A 19,562-nucleotide genomic window follows, 5' to 3' on the forward strand; every position below is an offset into this window, starting at 1 on the left:
CATGTTTTGCAGTTGAGTCCATTTGTCTTGTCACTTCACATGTGTACACAAAACAATTACTGGAGTGGTAGAGAAGTCAGGGATTAAATACAGTTGTTAATTAACAGTAGCATTTCCAAAAATGTCAATTACTGGCCTGCCATGCTTTCCCTCCAAGTCAGTGGAAATCTTTCTTGATTGGAGTCTGGACAGATTAGCTTCAGCCTGGGTGTTTTTGCAAATGCTTCTGTGAGTGACAGAAAAGGCTGCACTGGTCTGTGGAATTCCCTGTGCTAGTTCTTCTCTACACTACAAATTTCCTTAATTATTTCCCACTATGGCATCATTCCTAAATGCAACTTTAGAAGCAAATGTATGCAGCTGCACAGATGGGCATTTGCCTAATCTAAACTTATACATAACCCACGCCAGGTGTGGTCAGAGCCAGCATGGTTGTTCTAATGTGTGTTTCTGCTACTTGCTATCACAACACCATGACAAGAAATCCTTAAATGGATTGGGACATTCTATGGGCTTCTTTCATGCAGAGGAGCAGGTGCAACTGGGGGCACAGAAACAGCTTTAATGAAGGAGAGGGCGATGAAGAGTCTGAGAGAAAGCCAAGGCAAGGTGACATAGCTATTTCCATACACTCTACCGTAATTATAAAGATGGTGCTAAAGATGTGATTCATTTCATCCTTAAGTCTCCAAGAGCAGATGCTTCTGGTACTTTCCAACCTTGCTGGCTGATCTCCCAGCCTCAAAAATTGCCAGATATCCATCACATATGCGCATGTTCTGTTCACTTTATGTCAATACCTTGGGTCTACTGTAATGGACCTTTGAACTCTTTCCTCCTGCATACCATGCTGTGGAACAGATACCATTGAGAGCTCAGCTGTAGGTCAAAGAAGATTCTGCACTGCTAAAAAGGGATCAGCATCAGCGAAACATTGAAAAAATCTTGCTTTTCACTGGGAGGATAAAAAAACCACTATAATTTCTCTGTTCGTGGAGTGATTTCTTGGGAGACAGCATTTTCTTGTTTGTAAATCAGCTGTTTCTCTAATGGAAGTAAGCAAATAGGTCCTACCCTGCATTCCTTTTTCCCCTCTTCTTTATCTGGCAGATGAGTTAAGCATGGAGACAGCACAGATAACTGACTGAAACTGAAACCACATTTCTAGGAAAAAAATTGCCCTTGGATTCCTCTTCCAAATTCCTCCTCAAAACTTGCTTCACTCAGAAAGACCACTCGTTTCTTAGTGTATGTCAGCAGAACCACTCATAAGACTTACGGACTTACATTTTTTGTGTCTCGTCCATTTGTTTATACTATGGGTGTCCCATTCTGGGTTTCCTCTTCACTATCTTGTAAGAGTATGTACAATGCTGCAAAATAACCCTAGGGAAGCTTAATACAGTAAAACTGATTACATGTTGGGATCAGTGGAACAATATAATAGAAGTCTGAATGACCAGCTTTTTAGGACTGGTCTGGCTCCATCTCAACCCAACCCAGTACAATAGAGCAGGTTACTTGATACAGTGTGAGTATTTCCAATATGAAGCAGCACAGCAGAAGGATGAGAAGAACAGGTTTTAATGACAGAAAGGAGAAATACAGCAATACAACTGATACAAAAAAGTACACAATATAACACAAGTGTCTAATAAATAGCAGAGAACTTGAGAAACAGGAAGAAAATTTCAGATGGTTGAAGAAAGAGGCTTGCTCAAAAAGATACAATCTTAAGTCTTCATAGATATATATACATTCTTGGCAGTATAGGAAACGTACAGTTCTTACATAGAAAATACTGACTGTCTGAAGTGGTAGTATCAATTCCTGAAGAATATTTGCATATGGTACATTATGAAGTATACACACAAGTAATTTAGAATTCAAAAAATCTCCAAGTAAAGGAAAACATTACGGATCCCTTTTGGTAGACAGACTTCTCCTTCTAACAGCAGCAATTGGATCTGTTCAGTATTCAGTATGAAAACAAACACGAAAACCAGGAAACAGCAAAGAATAAGCAAAACCTTTTGCGCAACAGATTATGCACCAATTAGGCAGCAAGACTCAATCGGTAAGAATAAATACTCCTGCCTCATCAACTTTCCCCTTGCCTTTCACAATCGAATTATTTTCCTTCTTCCCCAGTAATACTTAAGCTTCCCTTCCCTGAATTAGGTGAGACTGAGTCATACCTAAGTGGGAAGAGCGGTCAACAGATGTTAACATTAAAACCAAGTGAGGGAATGTTTACAGGAAGAGGTGTGCATCAGCCACTGCTCCTAACAGCAGCAGAACACAGCCTTTGTTTTGATGATAAAGTCTAAGCAGTATAAGGGAGACACAAAGCTTCAGATAAAAGAAGCCAGTCTGTTCTGTTGCTGCTATTTTGGCACTTTCAAAACATACAAAGAAAGCTTGTCTCTTACAAGTCATACAGCTAGACAAGTAGAATAAATACATCTCCTGCAGAGCTTCTTAAAGATCTACCTGACACAGTATTCTCTTCCTAAAAGCCCACCTACCAAGCCATTTAGGTGATGCTTAAAGGGGTTTTGCTAATAGTTGCCACAGCACACAGGTCTCTGAAGGATGATGGGAAGCTGTAGCTGGAAGTATGTGACACACAGAAAAACATTCTTCAGTCATCGCTTATTTAGACAAGAGTAATTAGTGTTCATTACTAAAGTGCTTGTACTGAGGAATCAGCAAAATATAATGCAGAAACTATTGCCAGGATTGCTTAAAATTAATTTCATCTTCAGGATGAAAGTGAAATTATAAATAAACTTCTGTATAAAAGATCAAAAAAAGTGCTCATACAGCATTTGTGCATCCCTTTAAAAGCATTCCCTATTCCATTCAATCATTACTAATTGAAGGATGGATAAGCCACATCCACGCCACCTAGGCAACTGTCAGGGATACAGGATAAGGAGAAAAAATGATACAGGCAGTAGTGAGACAGAATTTTATTACAGATGCCAGAGAAATAACAGCAACCAAAAAGACTTTGAAAGTGGTTAGCATTACAATTGAGAAAACTACGTCTGAAACTGGGAAAACCCAGGCACAAATTAAAAAAAAATGGCTTAAAAATAATCCTGGTGATGCACACAATCAAATATGCAAAAAAGACTTTAGGTCCTGATTCATATCTATGGGAAAAAGGAGAGAGGTAAAGTGGAAAAGTACAAAAAAGAGAAACAAAAGGGTTTGGGAGAGTATCATTGGCAGGAAACCCTTTCACAAAGACAGGACAGAATCCAGGAATGTCTTCCTGCTTCTGCCTACATCCAAGCCAGAACCTGAGTTATGAGACCAGGCCCCAGGCTTCATAACTGCTTTAAGGACCTGCTGACCTAAACCTCCTTGAGACCGATCTAATCAACTGTTTTTAAAGCAGCATCAGCAACTGGAAGGGTGGGTGCAGAAGAGATTCCCAGTGGAGCCAAACCACATGGGTTTTCAGTACAGTTGAAGGAAGGAGACTGATGTCACACAGAACTTAAAGGAAGAGATACAGAGATTGATTACATATAGCTTGATACACCACCACAGCAGCACCAAGTCTTCCTCTGGAAATAAAATGGAGATAAAATAGAGGCTTTTTTGAAAAAGCTGCTGAAGACTACCAGTCTGGTGAGTGTTTCCTGTCTCCACTTCACATGGACAAGAAATTGTGGATCATTCCCAGTGTCTGCAAACTTCAGAGTGTATCATGTGACTTCCCTCTGTAGCCCTGCCAGAAGTTTCTTGCTGCAGTTTGTTCTTTTAAACATTTTGTCTTATATTTTAGCTCTCATTTATTAACCAATTAAACAGCAGCTTATCAAGATTATTTTCTTTCCCCTCCCTGTGGTTCCTTGGCAATCCATGCTGCCTTTAGGTCCTGTTTTGGGAAATGCTAAGACTTAGCAGGCAGGAAATGTTGAGGAACATGTATTTATTTACACGTTTAAGACAGGGTAGATGGGCACACAGGCACTCACAGCAGCTCAGGTGCAAAGCCTTGATAAGTGAAAACAAAGTAAAATAGCTTTTCTAATTAAAGGTGTAAAATTAGCATGTGTTTTAAATACCTCCACAGAGCCTGCTTGGTAGAACACAATTCAACTCTTTTGCCATTAAATAGCAAGAATTAAGTTTTTGTTTACCTTCTGATAAGTAACTGAATAGTTTGATATGAGAGAAATACAACCTCTTTGCTTGACAAGCCTTGCAGTGGGATACCTGGAAATACACAGTACAATATGAAGTGTGTGTGTGTGTATATATATATATATATTTATAAAGCTCACACAAATCCCTCAAATTAAGAAACAATCCATTAATGCTGCTTAATGAAAATTCAAAATAGTTCAATTCAGGGGAGATTTAGTAATAATTGTAGTATGAAAATACATGCTCTTTGTCAGTGGGAAAGGTTTAAGCACAACTGCTATATCCCAGAGCTTCCTGAACTCAAGACTGGGCAGCTGTGGAGCCAGAGCACACTGGCATAGCAGCTGGAAAGCACGTTTTCAGCCCCTACTGCAGAAAGAAGCAAGCTTGTTTAGTGGAAGGCAGACGCAGCTATGACTGTGCCACCCTCCCACTGGAAAGAACAAGTAAGGCTCATGTAATGAGGAACACCTGTTCAAGGATCAGTCTTGCTGAGGAGATATTACCATCTTATAATCATTAAGGAGGAAAATTCCTGGAAGTGAATGTTCTGAAGCCCAGGAAGAAACAGGAAGTCGGGCTGAAATGTAGATCAAACCTTCCTAGAAGGAATGTCAGGACAAACATTGTAACAGCCCTAAGAACACTTCTGTTTATGAGTTTATGACTGGGAATGTGCAGCAGCACCTTGGTGTGGATTTCCTCTAGCCTGTCATTTCATAAAGTTTAGACAAAGTGTTCAGAACTGAAGGGAAAAAGTGGCCAAATTCCTCAACAAAGGAATGCTGGAGAAGAGCTGAAGGCTGCTAAGAGGGGGGAGAGAGAAAGACATCAGAGGAAAGAACGGACCTCGCAAAAACTGGATCTTTGAAAGATACCTGCAGAGTTATCAAGTCTAGCTCAGCACCTCCACAGTCAATCACCTGAGTAGAACCCTTCCCAGAAGTGATCAATCCAGAGGAGCTTCTCCAGCCTTGTGCCCAGGCCCCATCCATTGCAGTGTGGCCACTAAGTTTCTTATTGGAGATAACTTACCTGGTGCATTACAGGATAGTCTCTTAGGTGAGAAGCAAACCAAAAAACCCTCCCCAATTGGTTTGTGTGGCCTATGAAGAGGAAAGGTGGGAAGGAAAAAGTTTAAGAGTGGGATTGCATATGGCATGGAGGCTGCAATGAAGGAAGAGAGACAATAAACATAAAATGCTTATGAGGCATCCTGTTCCTGTATAGGCTTCCCTCAGCACTGGCCTGTGATCTCTACAAGCTTTGCAGACCTCAGGCACACAGGTGCAAGCAGACTGTCTGTGAATAGTCACGTTAGGACTTTAAAAACTTTGAGCACCATGTCATACTGAGCAGTGCAGGAACAGCCAGCATGAACTTGTTTAAATTTGACCAGCTGTGCCTTTGGATGAAAGATCTGGAGGACAATTTGCAGGTTTCTGGCTTTTATCCCATAATACATTGAAAGCCTACTATTATTATTATTATTACTGAAACACAGATATCAAACATTATAAACAGCCTACATTTATGGTGCTTCTACTGAGATCAAATGCATAATTCTCTGTCAGCAATGACTACTGAACATATTAAGCACTGACTTTTCTCTTTTTGTTTGTTTAGGAATGGACCTCTTTTTAATAGCTCAAAGTAACGGAAAGGATTCGTCACTCTCTTTAGAAATCTGAGATTATTTTCAGTTCTCATCCATGCAGCTGGAGAAGGTCAGGAAGCAGTCTTTAAATGTGAAGATTTGAGCACAAATTTAGCCAACTAATGACACTTATTTTGGGACCTTGTACTAGAATTTCAGTTATTTTTAAAATGCAACTGATGTTTTTCAGTAAGTCAGAATTACTTATAGAAGCCAATTTACACCAAAAGTGTGGTATAAATTTGAGCTGCGATCTGTTATTATTTCTGTTTTGACTGTATACTCCCCATGATGGTGTCTACCTTCTGTTTCAGTTCTCCAGTCAAGTGACAAAGTCAGTACACAATTCTAGATCTAGTCGTTAGTGTTACAAACACAAATAAAAAAGAATTTGTGTATTATTTTAAAATTTGAATGTCTTAAGAGCGGTAGTAAAGGGAGAGGACCATAGGTGTCAGAGAGACCAGAAGGGTGAAAACAGTAAGTAGAAAAAACCATGCACGATAATTTCAGTTTTACTGGCACTATCATAAACAGTTCTTAGAGACTCTGGAGAATAAAACAGTCTTGGGCAGCCTAGGCCTCAAGAACAACAACAAAAAAAAGAGTCAAAATGAGTGAGGAAAATAATGAGTGGCACTATCCTCATTAGGATTCAGGGAGCCAGCTGCAAGTTAAAACACTCATGTACTTCCAGTCCTGTGCATGTCCTGAATCACTGAATGGTCACAAAAGTCACCCTAAAGGAGGGACTGGAATTGCACAGCCATGAAGTGGTTTAAGCTGCTATAGAACTGCACCCCCTTAAAGCAGACTGTCCGTAAGGCCTTTAAGATTTAAAGCTGAGAAGGTACAAAGGGTCAAAACATGCTGAACATAAGAAAGTATCCAAGTTTTGGTCCTACTCAACCCTTTTAAAATAAGCCACTTTGTAACAGAGAAACAAACTTTTTCCTCATCTACTACATTATAGTCACTTCTTCAGAATCCTGTGTTCAATTCAGAAAGTGTAATGTGGGCTAACAGTGCGTTCACCCTGCTGAGCCAAGTTGTGTTCTGATAACCTGACAATAACTAGAGAGACAGCAGCGTGAAAGGTGAGGCAGGATATTGAGAACACTTTCATATTAGAGTGCTGTATCCATCTACAAAGCAAAGTTCATGGCAGGTAGATTTCTCCCCTACTTATGACTATGCCTTATTACCACAGTTATGGTACCATTACCAAGTATCTGATTACTGCACAAATTTCCAAGTCATATAAATTAAAGTGGGTTTTCGGGCACGTAAAATCCAAGGTGGCAAAAAACCCCCATATACAGGAGGGAATTAAATATGATGAGAAAATGCATAAAGCACACTATCAAGCATTTTAAAAATTAGCCACAGAGGTCTTCAGTTCGGTCTCTGACATCCGTATATCCATGTTTCTTGTGTGAAAATATATTTTGTAATGCATACTTATTCATCAGAGACCAAAAAAGCTCTGGAAAGTCAAGCTGAAATTTAAACGAGTGTTGTTTGGCATCTTAATTTGTGTTAGACCAGGTGGCAGCTGTTGCAAGATCATTTTTATTTAACAACTTTCTGTTTTGTTAGCAAAGAAAAACATTGTCCAGCCAAATCCTGCTGACAGTGAATAAATATTTCTCCTCCATTAGACCAAATATTTTCATTTGTCATTCTAATAGCTAGGGTAGAGGTAAAAGATCTGAAAAGATTTTTCTTTTTTTTATATGGACTCAAATATATTTGAATGGTTCACAGTTTTATGGGAGGTGATTATTACTCCATACTCAGCACTGTTGAGGTTATGTCTGAAGTACTGCACCACACTTTGGTCATTTCACTTCAAAAACTGGACAGATTTCTAAGGAAAGCACACAAAAGGTGAAAAACATGACCTCTGTAGAAGGACTGAGGGAAGTGGGCTTGCTCAGTTTTAGAAAAGAAAAATCAAAAAACTTTATTGACAAATCTCATTCTTAAACCCTGTAATAAAGATGACTGCATACTGGCACTGGGACTAGGAATAATTGACCAAACATGAAGTTGAACAAATTTATGGAAAGGGATTCCACTGGAACCTGTTAAGCTGACCAGCCACCACCACCACTGGCTCAAGAAGTGCCTGAGCCACAAATTGTTGAGGAATATCCTGAGTAAGTATCACTAAAAATCTCTCTTTTCTCATACTCTTCTCTCAGCATCTGCTATTAGTCCCTGTCACAGACAAGATCCCAGAGCAGCCTGGCTCTTTACACTGACCAAGTGCTATTCTCACACTATGCCAGCTTTTTTAGATGAGACTGTGTGAAACCCTGTTAATTCTAAAGAGTAATTAGCCTTGGGAACAAGTCACTTGCAGAGAAACAGTAGCCTTTCACTAAATACTTTAAAGAACAAGGGCAGTTTAGTATACTTGACCTCACTTCTGTCAAAAAAAAAAAAAGAGGAAAGAAAGAAAAAAGGCATAGACTACAAGATTACAAAATTCAGTGTGGGCAAACAACTCCACACAGTCCACCATTTAACGGGTTTTTTATTACAAAATAAATTAATGAGACAGTTGCAAACTTTGCACTTCCAGTACACATTTCCAAATTTCCACAAATTTCCAATACTGTGTCAGTCACACAGACAGGTGTGCTCAGGACAAAGTCTGAAACCTCAGTAAAACTGGCTACTCTACCAGGTTCCATCTTGCACTTAGAAAATGAGGTGCAAGATTCAGTGATGTCCAGCAATTCTCTGTTGGGAGTAAAACTGTCTCACTGCCACGACCGAAACCAGAAGATTTACATTTGCGAATCTCGCCTGTAGTTGACACAGACACATTTAACTCCATTTGAAAGATGCTTGATTATCTGTCACTCTCTACATTTGCTTCCATGACACAACTATTTTACAACTTCTGTCCTGAAGACATACACTTAACAAAAGGGACAAATTATCTTCTTATTACACATCTTTGCCCCCATTTAAGCCTTTATCTACATCTTTAGCTGTAAAGTGAAGTGATATAAAAGATGTAGTGTCATATTGCAATCCAATCTAAGAAGCAAATATTATCTTTGGAGTGTCTTCCAGTAGGATAGAAGGAGAAGAAATTACTTAACCCTATATAATTACTTGCTTCTACTTACAACTTCACAGAACTGCTAACTAGAAATGGAATAGAGAAAATGCATTTATTGTTAGCTCTGCTCTTCATAAAGAATTTTGGCTGCTGATATCCCTCAGCATAACCCATTATTTAGTATGGATTTCCTGATTAGCATGTTTCAAAAAGTTACAAAGCCCTAAGAAGCAAATGTTCTGTTTTCACAAAAATCTGTATCTCCAGTAACAAGCCAAAGAACACAGAACAGCACTCAGACCTCGACATGCTCAATATATTAACACAACTCTTTAGAGCTAATGTACACTTCAGTGTGTTGCTACATTATTTTAAATGTAGCAACAAATTGTGATTGCCAAGAAATCTCTCAGGTTCTTGAAGGAACATACAGCATGTATGGTCCAGTCCTTGCAAATGACATAATTATGAGAAAATCTGGATTATGACAGAGTGCATAACACGTAGATGGAACCTGGTTATCAATCAAGGGAAGTCATGCTTTGTGTGCTGTACACTGCTAGCCATATTTTTCTGCAGGGAGAATATTAAATAAATGAAAATAAATGACCTGATGGCTGTCATATACGGATGTGATGAGAGGCAGAGAAAGCAAGTGAGCCCACGTGTTCATATGTGCAGCTTCTAAGACTGCACGGAAATCAGACCACGGAAATCAGTTAAAGTGCTTGTAGAAAATCAATTTGTTCAAAGCAGGATCAGAACTTCCTCCAAAAAGTCATCATTTGATCATACCCATGTCTAATGTCAAGGCTGTAATTTCACACGTCACCACCTTTGCCAATAATGTAAATTATTGGGCAATAATTATCGGGCAATCCCGAGTCTCACACCAGCAGCGCAGTCCGTCCTGATACAGCTGTTTGGAGGTAACTACTGTAAATGGCATCACTGCAATAAGAACAGTGAAAAGTAATCCCTAAAAAGGGTGGACTCATGAGCTGTTTTGTAACACGGCCACGAAACCCTACGTTGACACAACTGATGGATGAAAATGAACAACTCATGACGGATGGGTTTTTTTAGTTCAGTTTCATCACCAAGATCAACACGTAACAAAACTAGGTTCCAAGCGGGCCACCAAAGTTGATTCTCCAGGACTTTTGCTAAGGATTGCATCAAAGGAATAAAGAGATGGCAATTTTTATAAATGTGAGATCTGAAACCAATTTTAGTAGCAATGCAAAGCACTCAGGCTACTACTGCCTTCATCCAAAATTGTGAGCACCGTAATAATTCATATCCTAAATCTGATCATCTTTCCAGGTTGGTAACACAGCCATACACATTATAAACTATGATTTGAATCCCACTGGAAAAATTCAGGAGTATCCTTTCTGGGATACACAACATCAGATCATGAGATGATGGTGCAATGAGTTTATGGAAAAGCATTAATGGAACATACATTTAGGGAGTCAGAACAACTAGCCAGGAACAAAAAAAAATCTGGGCACTTTGTGAACTCAAGGATCTCAAGTCAAGGATGAGGAAGACTTTTTCAGAAGCATGGACAATGCTTCAAACACAATTTATCCAAAGTAACTGTTCTAGACTTGGTAAAAAAAATTGCTTACCAGAGAGAAAATAAAAGTGTTTCATCATCTTAGTCTAATCTTTACCGGTTACAGAAGAATATACTCTACCTCTAAGAGGAGGCTTAGCTTCTCAATACACTCTGAGAAACATCTGATTTTTTCTTTTACCACACCCCCAAGACATCAACCATTCAGTTTCCAGTCACTTACACAAAACTAAGGGCACAGAACACAGTGTTACTGGTCAAAGAAAAATGGCAAGACATTCTCTTCCCAAAACCTGTGTGTGAGGGAGAAGACAGGCATTATATTGTGAAAGAACATGTAAGTCACATACTCCCTTGTCTATTAATTGGTATTTACCTCTCTACCATCTGTGAAGAAGTCCACATATTTCACAGTGTTCATGCAAAATCACTAATAGAAGAGAGGGAGATTGAAAGAAAGCACTTGTTTTCTGACATATCATCAAGAGTTCCACCCTAATCTGCTGACTTTTGTTGGCTTTTCCCATTTCCCATCAGCATCCTAGGAAAGACATTGCTCTGCACCACCTGCATCTAAAAAAACCTTTGCCCTACAGAACTTGCAAAACCCAGTAAATACTCTAAATAACTGATGCAGTGTATCCAGGTCGGAGTATTCCACACAAAGAAGCTGCGCTCTTGTCATTAGAGACATGGGATCCGAGCTTCATTTTGTGTCAGAGAGCAAAAGGAAGAGAGGGCAGTGAAATCATTACCAGCTCCTCTGTGAGATGAGCAGTTTCCTGCTCCTTGTAACATCACCACAGAGAAAAAAACAACCCACATAATCTCATACCAAACATTCAGACATCAGTGTCAGTTAACTAAGTTACAAGATACACCTTAGAAAATACACAATTGTTGTTCTCTCAAGGATTCTTAATCACACAGGTTATAGTTGTGATCTAAGGAAAAGTGAAAGAACATTAGGGAAAAGCAAGTATGCTGTTTAAACAAAGTACTGCATGTTGTTAAGCTCTCAGATAATTTTCTTCTAAGAAAATTACTTTAGGACAAACAAAAATGTACAATCAATCATATCCAATCAAACAATTATATTAAGGTTCAATTTACAAAAGGTTAACAAATAATTAATAGCTGATTTAATACACAGGTGTTTACTTCTCACCTACTGTCAATCCAACAGATAGCTTCTAGCTGTCTATAGTGCTTTCTACTGGTGTGCTTATAGCCTTCCCTAACATATACTTACAACACATTTCTCTAACATGAATTACAACTTCTAGAAATCATTTATTAACCCTTCATAAAATTCTAAATAAACCTTAATATGAAGCATGACTAACTTTATACTATTTCAGCCCCATACCCCAGGACATATCAAATACTAGCTCTTTCAAGTTTTTATTTAAAATTCTACATTTTATTTGGGTGCCACATCACTAGCTGCAGAATTACAAATGTCTACTGTGGCTTAGTCAACACGCTGCAGATACAAGAAGTGAAACAAAAGTGGTGGGGGAAGATCACAGGGAACAGTTCAGGTTCTTCTAAAAGAAACGTCCTGGCTTTTTTTACTGGAACAAACACTGATACCATGACAACAGAATCAGAAAGCAAAAACCGGAGTCTGTTGTCAATCAAGACATTGTTTTTCCTTCATTTTAGAAATAAAAAACCCACAATACATTATAATAAATAAATAAAACAGAAAACACAAAGGTCAATTCCAACCTCCATCACTAGGACCTTAAAAATGGAACAGCCATCTATTTCTTGAATGCAGCCTAAACTTCTCTTACCTGCAAATTTTCAATATACTTAGAAGTCCTATTCAGTGTATCAGACTTAGGGAACAAGATGTATTATATTTAGGTCTCCTATTTTTTCCATCCAGTATTTTCACCTTCACACCTCACCTTAGTTTTTTTTCCATCAAATTGCCTGCTGTTGGTTTAACAAAGCTCAGCTCAGACTTGTACTTTTCCTTCACTTTCAGAGCCTCCATCTTCATTCTCACAGTCTTCCACAAGGTCTTCATGCTCCTTTGTCTTCTCTTCCTCCTCCTCTCCCTCATCTCCAAAAGTCTCTTCCTGCATTGTAGTAAAAGTGAAAGACCTGGCAGCAACTTGTGCAGCCAGACCAGATGTGAAGTTTAAATCTGTTGATATGTGGAGCTGGGCCAGCCTTTGCTTGATTTTTGAATGCAATGCATCCTTAGAGGGAGGCTGTGAAACCTCTACTCCGTCCATACTGCTCGGCTTGAGTTCTTCAGCTTCCCCTTCACTCTGATAACACATTCTTTCTTCAGTCCCTGTAGAAACACCTTCATCTGCAGTACTGTTTTTGTTTTTCTCTGTCTCAGGATCTTCATACAAATATTCTGTCCTGCTTTTATCAGCAGCAGTCACTTGCGGATTAGAGTCTTTTTCTTCAGATTTATCACCACTTTGGCTGCAGTCCTGCTTTTCTGTATCTGAATTCATATGTGATTCCAAATTATTTAGTAGCTTCAGTGGTTCTACAGAAGGCAAGGGTTTCACTGCAGCTTAAAAAGGGGAAAAAAAATTAAATGATAACTAAAAGCAAGCTGCTATATATAAATAATTTATTTCTGTCTGCAAAGTTGCAAGATTATAAGGGTTAAAATGGCTTCAGAACCCACTAAAACAACAGAAACAAAACCCACGACAAAACTTAAAATAAAAGTGTTTTCTAATCACAAAGCTGAAGTGAAATTTGATAGCTACTTGTTGTAACTATTCCTTAAAATCTGTGATGCGAAGAGACAGCGCAAAATGGGTCGTGTTTAAAGCCGACATCGAACACAGATGATGCATTCAATGTTAAAGCAAAACCCAAGTGTAACTACTGTCCAGCACACAAATTTGAACTGTCCGCCTTTTAAGCAACAGTTTACCTAACCCACTAAAGACAGCTGGTACACGAGAAAGTCCTTATAGGCAATACCCGATCTCCAACGCCACAACATACAAATGCAACATGTATTCATACAATCAGGTAAGATGTCCTCAAATAAAGTGTGGTTTAATTTAGCCTCTCTTGAAGTTAGTAGCAGCAGCGAGTCCCATTGCCAGCAACGGGATGCTTGCCAGGAAGTCTCTCCTCCCAGTGTTAAGGGTTAGTACAACTCAGTACAATCACTTCTTGAAGAACAGACGTCTTTCGTTTTAAGAAAATGATATAATGTCCATTTCCAAGTAAGGGATTCCCTAAACTGCAGTAGCTCCATTACAGCAGCAGCACGAACATAAATGAGAGCGGCAACAGCAGATTCCCAAGTTGCATTTCCCTTTCTAATTCCATTCTGATTTTACCCCTGTAAGCAGAGACGAAAATAACTCTGGGAAATACACGAACTTTTCATGGGAAACAAAATTTATGGTAGTAGGATTTTTCAATTGCATCCTATTTCAGTAATATTTACTTTATTTTACAATATTTACAATTTTACTAGCTGAAAGCAGGCACATCATTATGGCTGTCATATTGATAATTCTTTTCATTAGCACACTGAAAAACTGAGGCTTTAAATTTATACTGTACTGTTTTTTTGAAAGTCTTTTATGCTGAAGGAGCACTGCGCTAGACTCATCTTAGTTATTAACGGAGTAGTTCTTTCCCCATCTCGTATAAAACATACTGCTACTTACTTCTGCCCATTTGCTTGAAGAGGCAGGAATATGCACAGTAATCTTATCATTTGGGAGCAAACTTGTTGCCTACTTCCTCCAAACAATCCTTTGAAAGCCAAAATTTCTCAAAAAATAAATAGATACCAATAGAGATTGGTAGCTGGTCAATTTGCAGAGTTGATTAGTTAATAAGCAAGGTGCAACTCATCAGTTCTGAGAGTATGGCTTTCCAAAGCTGAGAAATAGCTGTATAAGATCTATTGTATGGACAAGGTATGAGAAGGGGCAACAGCTGGATACAACACAATCACTTTCAGAATGAACTTTTTTGGGGGGGAGGGGAAGGGGAGAGGTTAGGGAAAGGCTAAAAAGGATTTTGCTTTGGAGAAAGTTGTTTTACAATGTTTGACAAATGAAAACAAAGCCACTAACAACTTAGTACAGCTTTTCAAAAGCACTTTCATTTTACTGGCTCAACAGGATGCCAAAGGACCAAAAATATAAGCTTAGCTAAGCTACAGTCCCATAAATTACCTACTGCCCAGACTGTAAGCAGTATTACCATAGTGGTGGGCCTTGGAAAACTTGCTTAAGTCTAGTGCTTTGCTAAGATGATGTTTTTTATTTTTTTTTTTTGAATCCAACCTATCATCTCCAGTTGACTTCATGCTGTTTTATTTAGACATATCAACTTCTTTGGAGCTGACCTCTTCTTTGTGGAAACCTTCACCAGCCCCTCTTTCAACAAACCAAAAACCCCAATGTCTTGGTTAGGACAAATAAATCAGAATGGCTATCTGGGTGCCTTGACTAACAGACTAAAGCCTTTGAATATTTCAGGACCTTTTTCACAATAATCATGAGTTAGGAAAACACAGGATTTCTGGAATATGATTATCCTGTAAAAGTGAGATTCAAGAGGTCTATGGGAAAGTGGTATCATGGCCATCCATTGGCTTGGGCCAATGGAGACAAGAATATGAACCTGTCTGGATTTAAATCTTCAAGATAAAGCGAGCCAGAAATGTGAAAAGCACAGATCATAAAAATGTCTCTTTAAGGAATGACTCATGTACAGACAAATTAAGGTCTGCAGCAGTAATACGGCAGGGTCCATTATGCCATATTTAACTGACTTTTGTTTCTTTTGAAGAAATAATGAAGAAGTTCCTTAAAAACCAGTAAAACCAGTAGATGATGTTATGTCTGGTGTCCATATCAGTCTGTCAGATTAGACACACAGAGTCTGTGCCAAAAGGAGACAATAATAACTACTTTCATGAACTGCTCTTGTCTTTTCCAGTTTTGTACGGGATGGAAGAAATCAATGCAGCTGGAGAAAATCACACTTTCTTCCCTCCCCACCGTTTAATCTCTAGTTCTAAAACAATGTAGTATCTACACACTGAAAGGAAAAGGAACCAACATGAGCCACAAAGGCTTTCTTCTGGTGAACAGTTGCTGCAGACTACAGGAGTCAGCTGGCTCTGTCCAGCCATGGCCACGGATGGCCAGAGGATATGCTCATATGGACAGGTATCAGCTGCTAACTTCGGTGAGGAAATATCCTGTGCAACTCCTGTGCATCTCCTGACGAGAACTCTTTCTGCAGGAGTCACTAGGTCTGTCAAGACTTGAACTGGAGGTAGGACTCCTTCCTTCTTTCTTCAACAGTGAGGAAAGGAAAACTTAAAAAGATTTATGTTAAAAGTTGTGTAGTGTCTTATCTAACACCAGAGGAGTAATACAGAAATTCTACTCTTGAGCAGACTGGTGCAATCTGATGTCTTAAGGGTTTTTTAACTCAGCTAGAAGAGAAATTAGTACCAATAGCCATGTGATCTCTTTTACCATAGTGGTAGCTTAATGGACATAAAGAAGAAAGTTGTGAAAACAGATATTTTTTGACGGTTTGATGTCAAAAGAGACAGTCTCATAAATAGGTATGGTCTGTTAGTGTCTGTTCCCACTAAATTACTGAAAGATGCAATCCATGGTCTTTTTTTTCTGGTAGACAATGGCAGAGGCAGAATCCTTGGATAGGTTGCCAGACTTGAGGGTTGTTTTTCATAACACAGAACATAAAACTTTTTAGAGGGCTTTTCCTAACCTTTCTGTAAGAAGAAATGAAAATGAGAAAAAGGAAAAGACAAACTACTGCCAATTTTAAAGATACAAACACCTCAAGCAGTGAAAGGAATCAAGTTGTATCCAGTCTCATTGCTGTAACAGACACACTGTCTTGTAAAGGCAAGAGAAATTTTCATATTGCTGCCTTCAAGTGCAAGTGGCTGGAGCTTACCCAGCAGTCCTCAGAGTTTGTAAAGGCTAGTTTGGAAGAATTCTTCTTAGATGGTTTGTGGGTTTTTTTTTGGTAAACATATTCTGTATATGCACTCTCTCATGGAAACAAAAGCCAGTTTTACTCTTTTATGAGCCTTTAATATTTCAAAGTCTAGCTCTTCACTTTAACCTATATACTTCTGGAAGTCTGGAATAATTTCTGATGGTTTCTTTAAATTCTGAAAAGTAATTTATTTATGCACCCTGATTAAAATTAATATTTACTGGAAAGCCATGAAAGAAAGTCAGTCTCCATGGTTTATAGCCTGACAGTTCTCTTTATGCTGTGTTAGTATTTTTATGTGTTCAATATTTTAGCTCAGTGTTTTGCTTAAAGCCAAATTCCCATTTCTCTGACTTCTTTTCAATATATAGTAAAATGACTGCTAAAAGTAATATAAAGAGATGGAATAGTAAACTAAGGCCACACAGTTCTATCAAAGACACTACTATAGCTAAGCACTGTCTGAATCCTAACACAGTCAGAAGTTAATGGCAAAAAGACACCTACACTTTCTAAGAAAGAAATAGAAAGGAATTAATTTTAAAAAGCAATACTTACCATGTTCACTGAATAGCAGCTGTTTCCATTTCTGTCTTTCTATTTCTGAAGCTTTAAATCCAAGTACAGATTTCAATTCTTGCAACACCCTTTTAGATTCCTGTCTCTCTCGTTCTTGTCTCTCTCTCTCTTCCTGGGAAAAGCAGTAAAAATCTTCTCTTTTGTATTCATTATCTGTATCTGAATAATCAACATATGCTTCCAATTCCTTAAAAAACAAAGAAAGAAAGAAAGCAAGCCTTGATCTTCACTGTCAGTGTGGACTCAATCCTACAATCTGATTCATGATCAAGCGATCTCAACACAAGCCAACAACAGCAATAGGATGGAGCCCTGTTTGAGCAGAGCCAGTGGATCTGACACTGCTCTTGGTTGTATCTGTATGATTTTGGAGCAAGTCCACTCATTGAAAGTTAATGAGATTTACCTTCATACACAAGTACGACCAAGTGATATACCTTGAAAGATCAAGTGACATACCTTGCAAATGGGAGTCCGTTTCCCCATGATTACAGGTGGAAATAAGCAATAAGCAATGCTGATGTGGGTTTCTTTTTTCTTTTATTTACACCGTAACCAATTCTTGGTAGTCAGGTATCTTGCTAATTTAACTTATGTAAATGCTTATTAAGAGGATATAGAGAACAGCAAACTCCTCCTCCAATTTTAAATATATTGGCTTACAAGCATAAAAAAACTACAGAGTACCATTTATGTTATAACAGATGGCAAATAAAAATAGTTAAAGTAATTGGTCCCAGCTCTTTGAAATGGAAAAAAATATAGAGAGAATGCATGATGCATGTAGGGGAGAAGGCAAGGGAGGGACAGAGCAGAGCATGGCTGTTCAGTGTGCTTTCAGAATGCATCTGCTACTCAGTTATGGGATGGAGGAGGCCTGTCCCTCTTCAAGACAGCCTAACCATCACCCATGAGCTCCTCAAACAACACAAAATTGTTCAGTGTCACAGTTTGCTTTAGGTATCCAAAAATGCGGAGACTACGTAAACTGAAGGCAGGATGGTTTGTGCTGGAGCTTGTCACTTTTGCAGCTGTGTCAATTTAGCCATCAATATGTAAGTAGGACTCTATTTCATATATATTGCCTTTTAGCAATTCTCACTTTTTTCTTTATTACTCTGACCTGTGTTGCTGCTCTCCTTTTGTCACTCATTTCTAATGACACATATGAGAAGTGAATACTAGTGTTCTTTTTTCCAGGATAGGAAACATGGACCTCTCCATGGAACATCAAAAGGAATATAGATAATTTTTTTCTAAAAGTCCAATTTTGAAATGGCACTGGCTACCTACTTGATCTTTCTCAGCAAGACAAGGAGGTCACTGCACAAGCAACTGAAAAAAAATGGATACAGCAAACAATCCCCAAATATTATTTTAAATGATCCTTTTTTTTTTTTTTACCTGCTCTTCAGGGATTGGATCTTTGTTTTCTATGTATATGGCAGGTTGTGTTAAAGGTACTGTAGTACGCTGTAGGTTGTCACAGGAAACTTCAATTTTGCCTTTAGGGGAAAAAAGAAAAGGGATTTTTAAAAAAAAAAAATCATATTTGAGTGTTGAATGAGGTTTTTGACTTAGTCAGGCAGGGTCCAGGCATTTTCATAGGCAGGATTGGCACACATGAAAAAAACCAGAAGGCTGGTTAGATTACACTGAAACACTGTGTTAGAGATCACTTACATAACTTAGTGGGTTTGATATAAGCTGCATCCAGTGGAACTCATGTTGAAATACTTCAACTAAAAAATCTCAACATTTTTATAGACTTTGAAAACCTGCAGGTGGCAAGAAAAATTGGTAGAACCAGAGAAAAGACTTGGTTCCCAAATTTAAAAAAGAGAAGTAAACCAGTAAAATTATAGGTAAAAGAGCTTCAAATAACTGGAAAATACTGGAAGAAATAATTAAGAAAAATTTACAGGAAGCTATCTGGGAGGTAAGCAAGGAGACAATGGGACAGCCAGTGTAGGTTTGTTGATAATCAAGATGTTAATTTTCCAGTGCAGTGACAGGTCTAATGAATAGAAAGACGCCAAAGAGGTTCTACATTTTGTTTTCAGTAGGGCTTTTGACATGGAGTCAAGACATTCTCATAAGCAAAATACACAGGCCAGGAAAAGTTGCTATTAGGTGGATAGAACAGTCTCTTGGATCATCACAGTGTAGTTACCATTTTCAGATTGGAATACATTGAGTGAGGAGTTGTGTCAAGTCCAGTACTCTTTAATATTTCCAATGGGTGAAAGAAAACTGTTGCAGCTCATCAAATCTGCTGATATAGAGATAATCTATAAGGAAAATCAAAGATACAGCCCAGGCAGAATTGGATTTCAGATACAGGAGTTTGGTGACAGTGACTGCAAATTTTCGTTCTTTGGAACAGCGAAGTGCACAAATAAATGACAACTGACTGGGGAACAGCACTGAGAAAGCAGTGAGAAGCCTCAGTCACCTAAAGCCTGCTGCAAGCAAAAAGCCAAACTACATAC

At 38.5% G+C, this 19,562-nt stretch overlaps 1 protein-coding gene across 3 annotated transcripts in view; it reads right to left on the reverse strand.

Moving 5' to 3' along the window:
* Nucleotides 1-11,889: 11,889 nt before the first annotated feature.
* Nucleotides 11,890-19,562, reverse strand: part of VEZT (vezatin, adherens junctions transmembrane protein) — a 55,282-nt gene continuing 47,609 nt past the window's right edge. For all 3 annotated transcript variants that reach the window (XM_029963433.1, XM_018080500.2, XM_029963432.1), the window contains 3 exons: nt 18,475-18,575; nt 17,050-17,257; nt 11,890-13,036 (listed from right to left, as the gene is read on the reverse strand). In XM_029963433.1, the coding sequence (XP_029819293.1) occupies nt 12,459-13,036; nt 17,050-17,257; nt 18,475-18,575 (887 nt within the window). In that variant the 3' untranslated portion in view covers nt 11,890-12,458. The remainder of the gene's footprint in view (nt 13,037-17,049; nt 17,258-18,474; nt 18,576-19,562) is intronic.

The sequence above is a fragment of the Manacus vitellinus genome, unplaced genomic scaffold (genome assembly GCF_001715985.3).
Source record: "Manacus vitellinus isolate BGI_N305 unplaced genomic scaffold, ASM171598v3 scaffold_5_pilon, whole genome shotgun sequence".
In the NCBI taxonomy this organism is placed as follows: domain Eukaryota; kingdom Metazoa; phylum Chordata; class Aves; order Passeriformes; family Pipridae; genus Manacus; species Manacus vitellinus.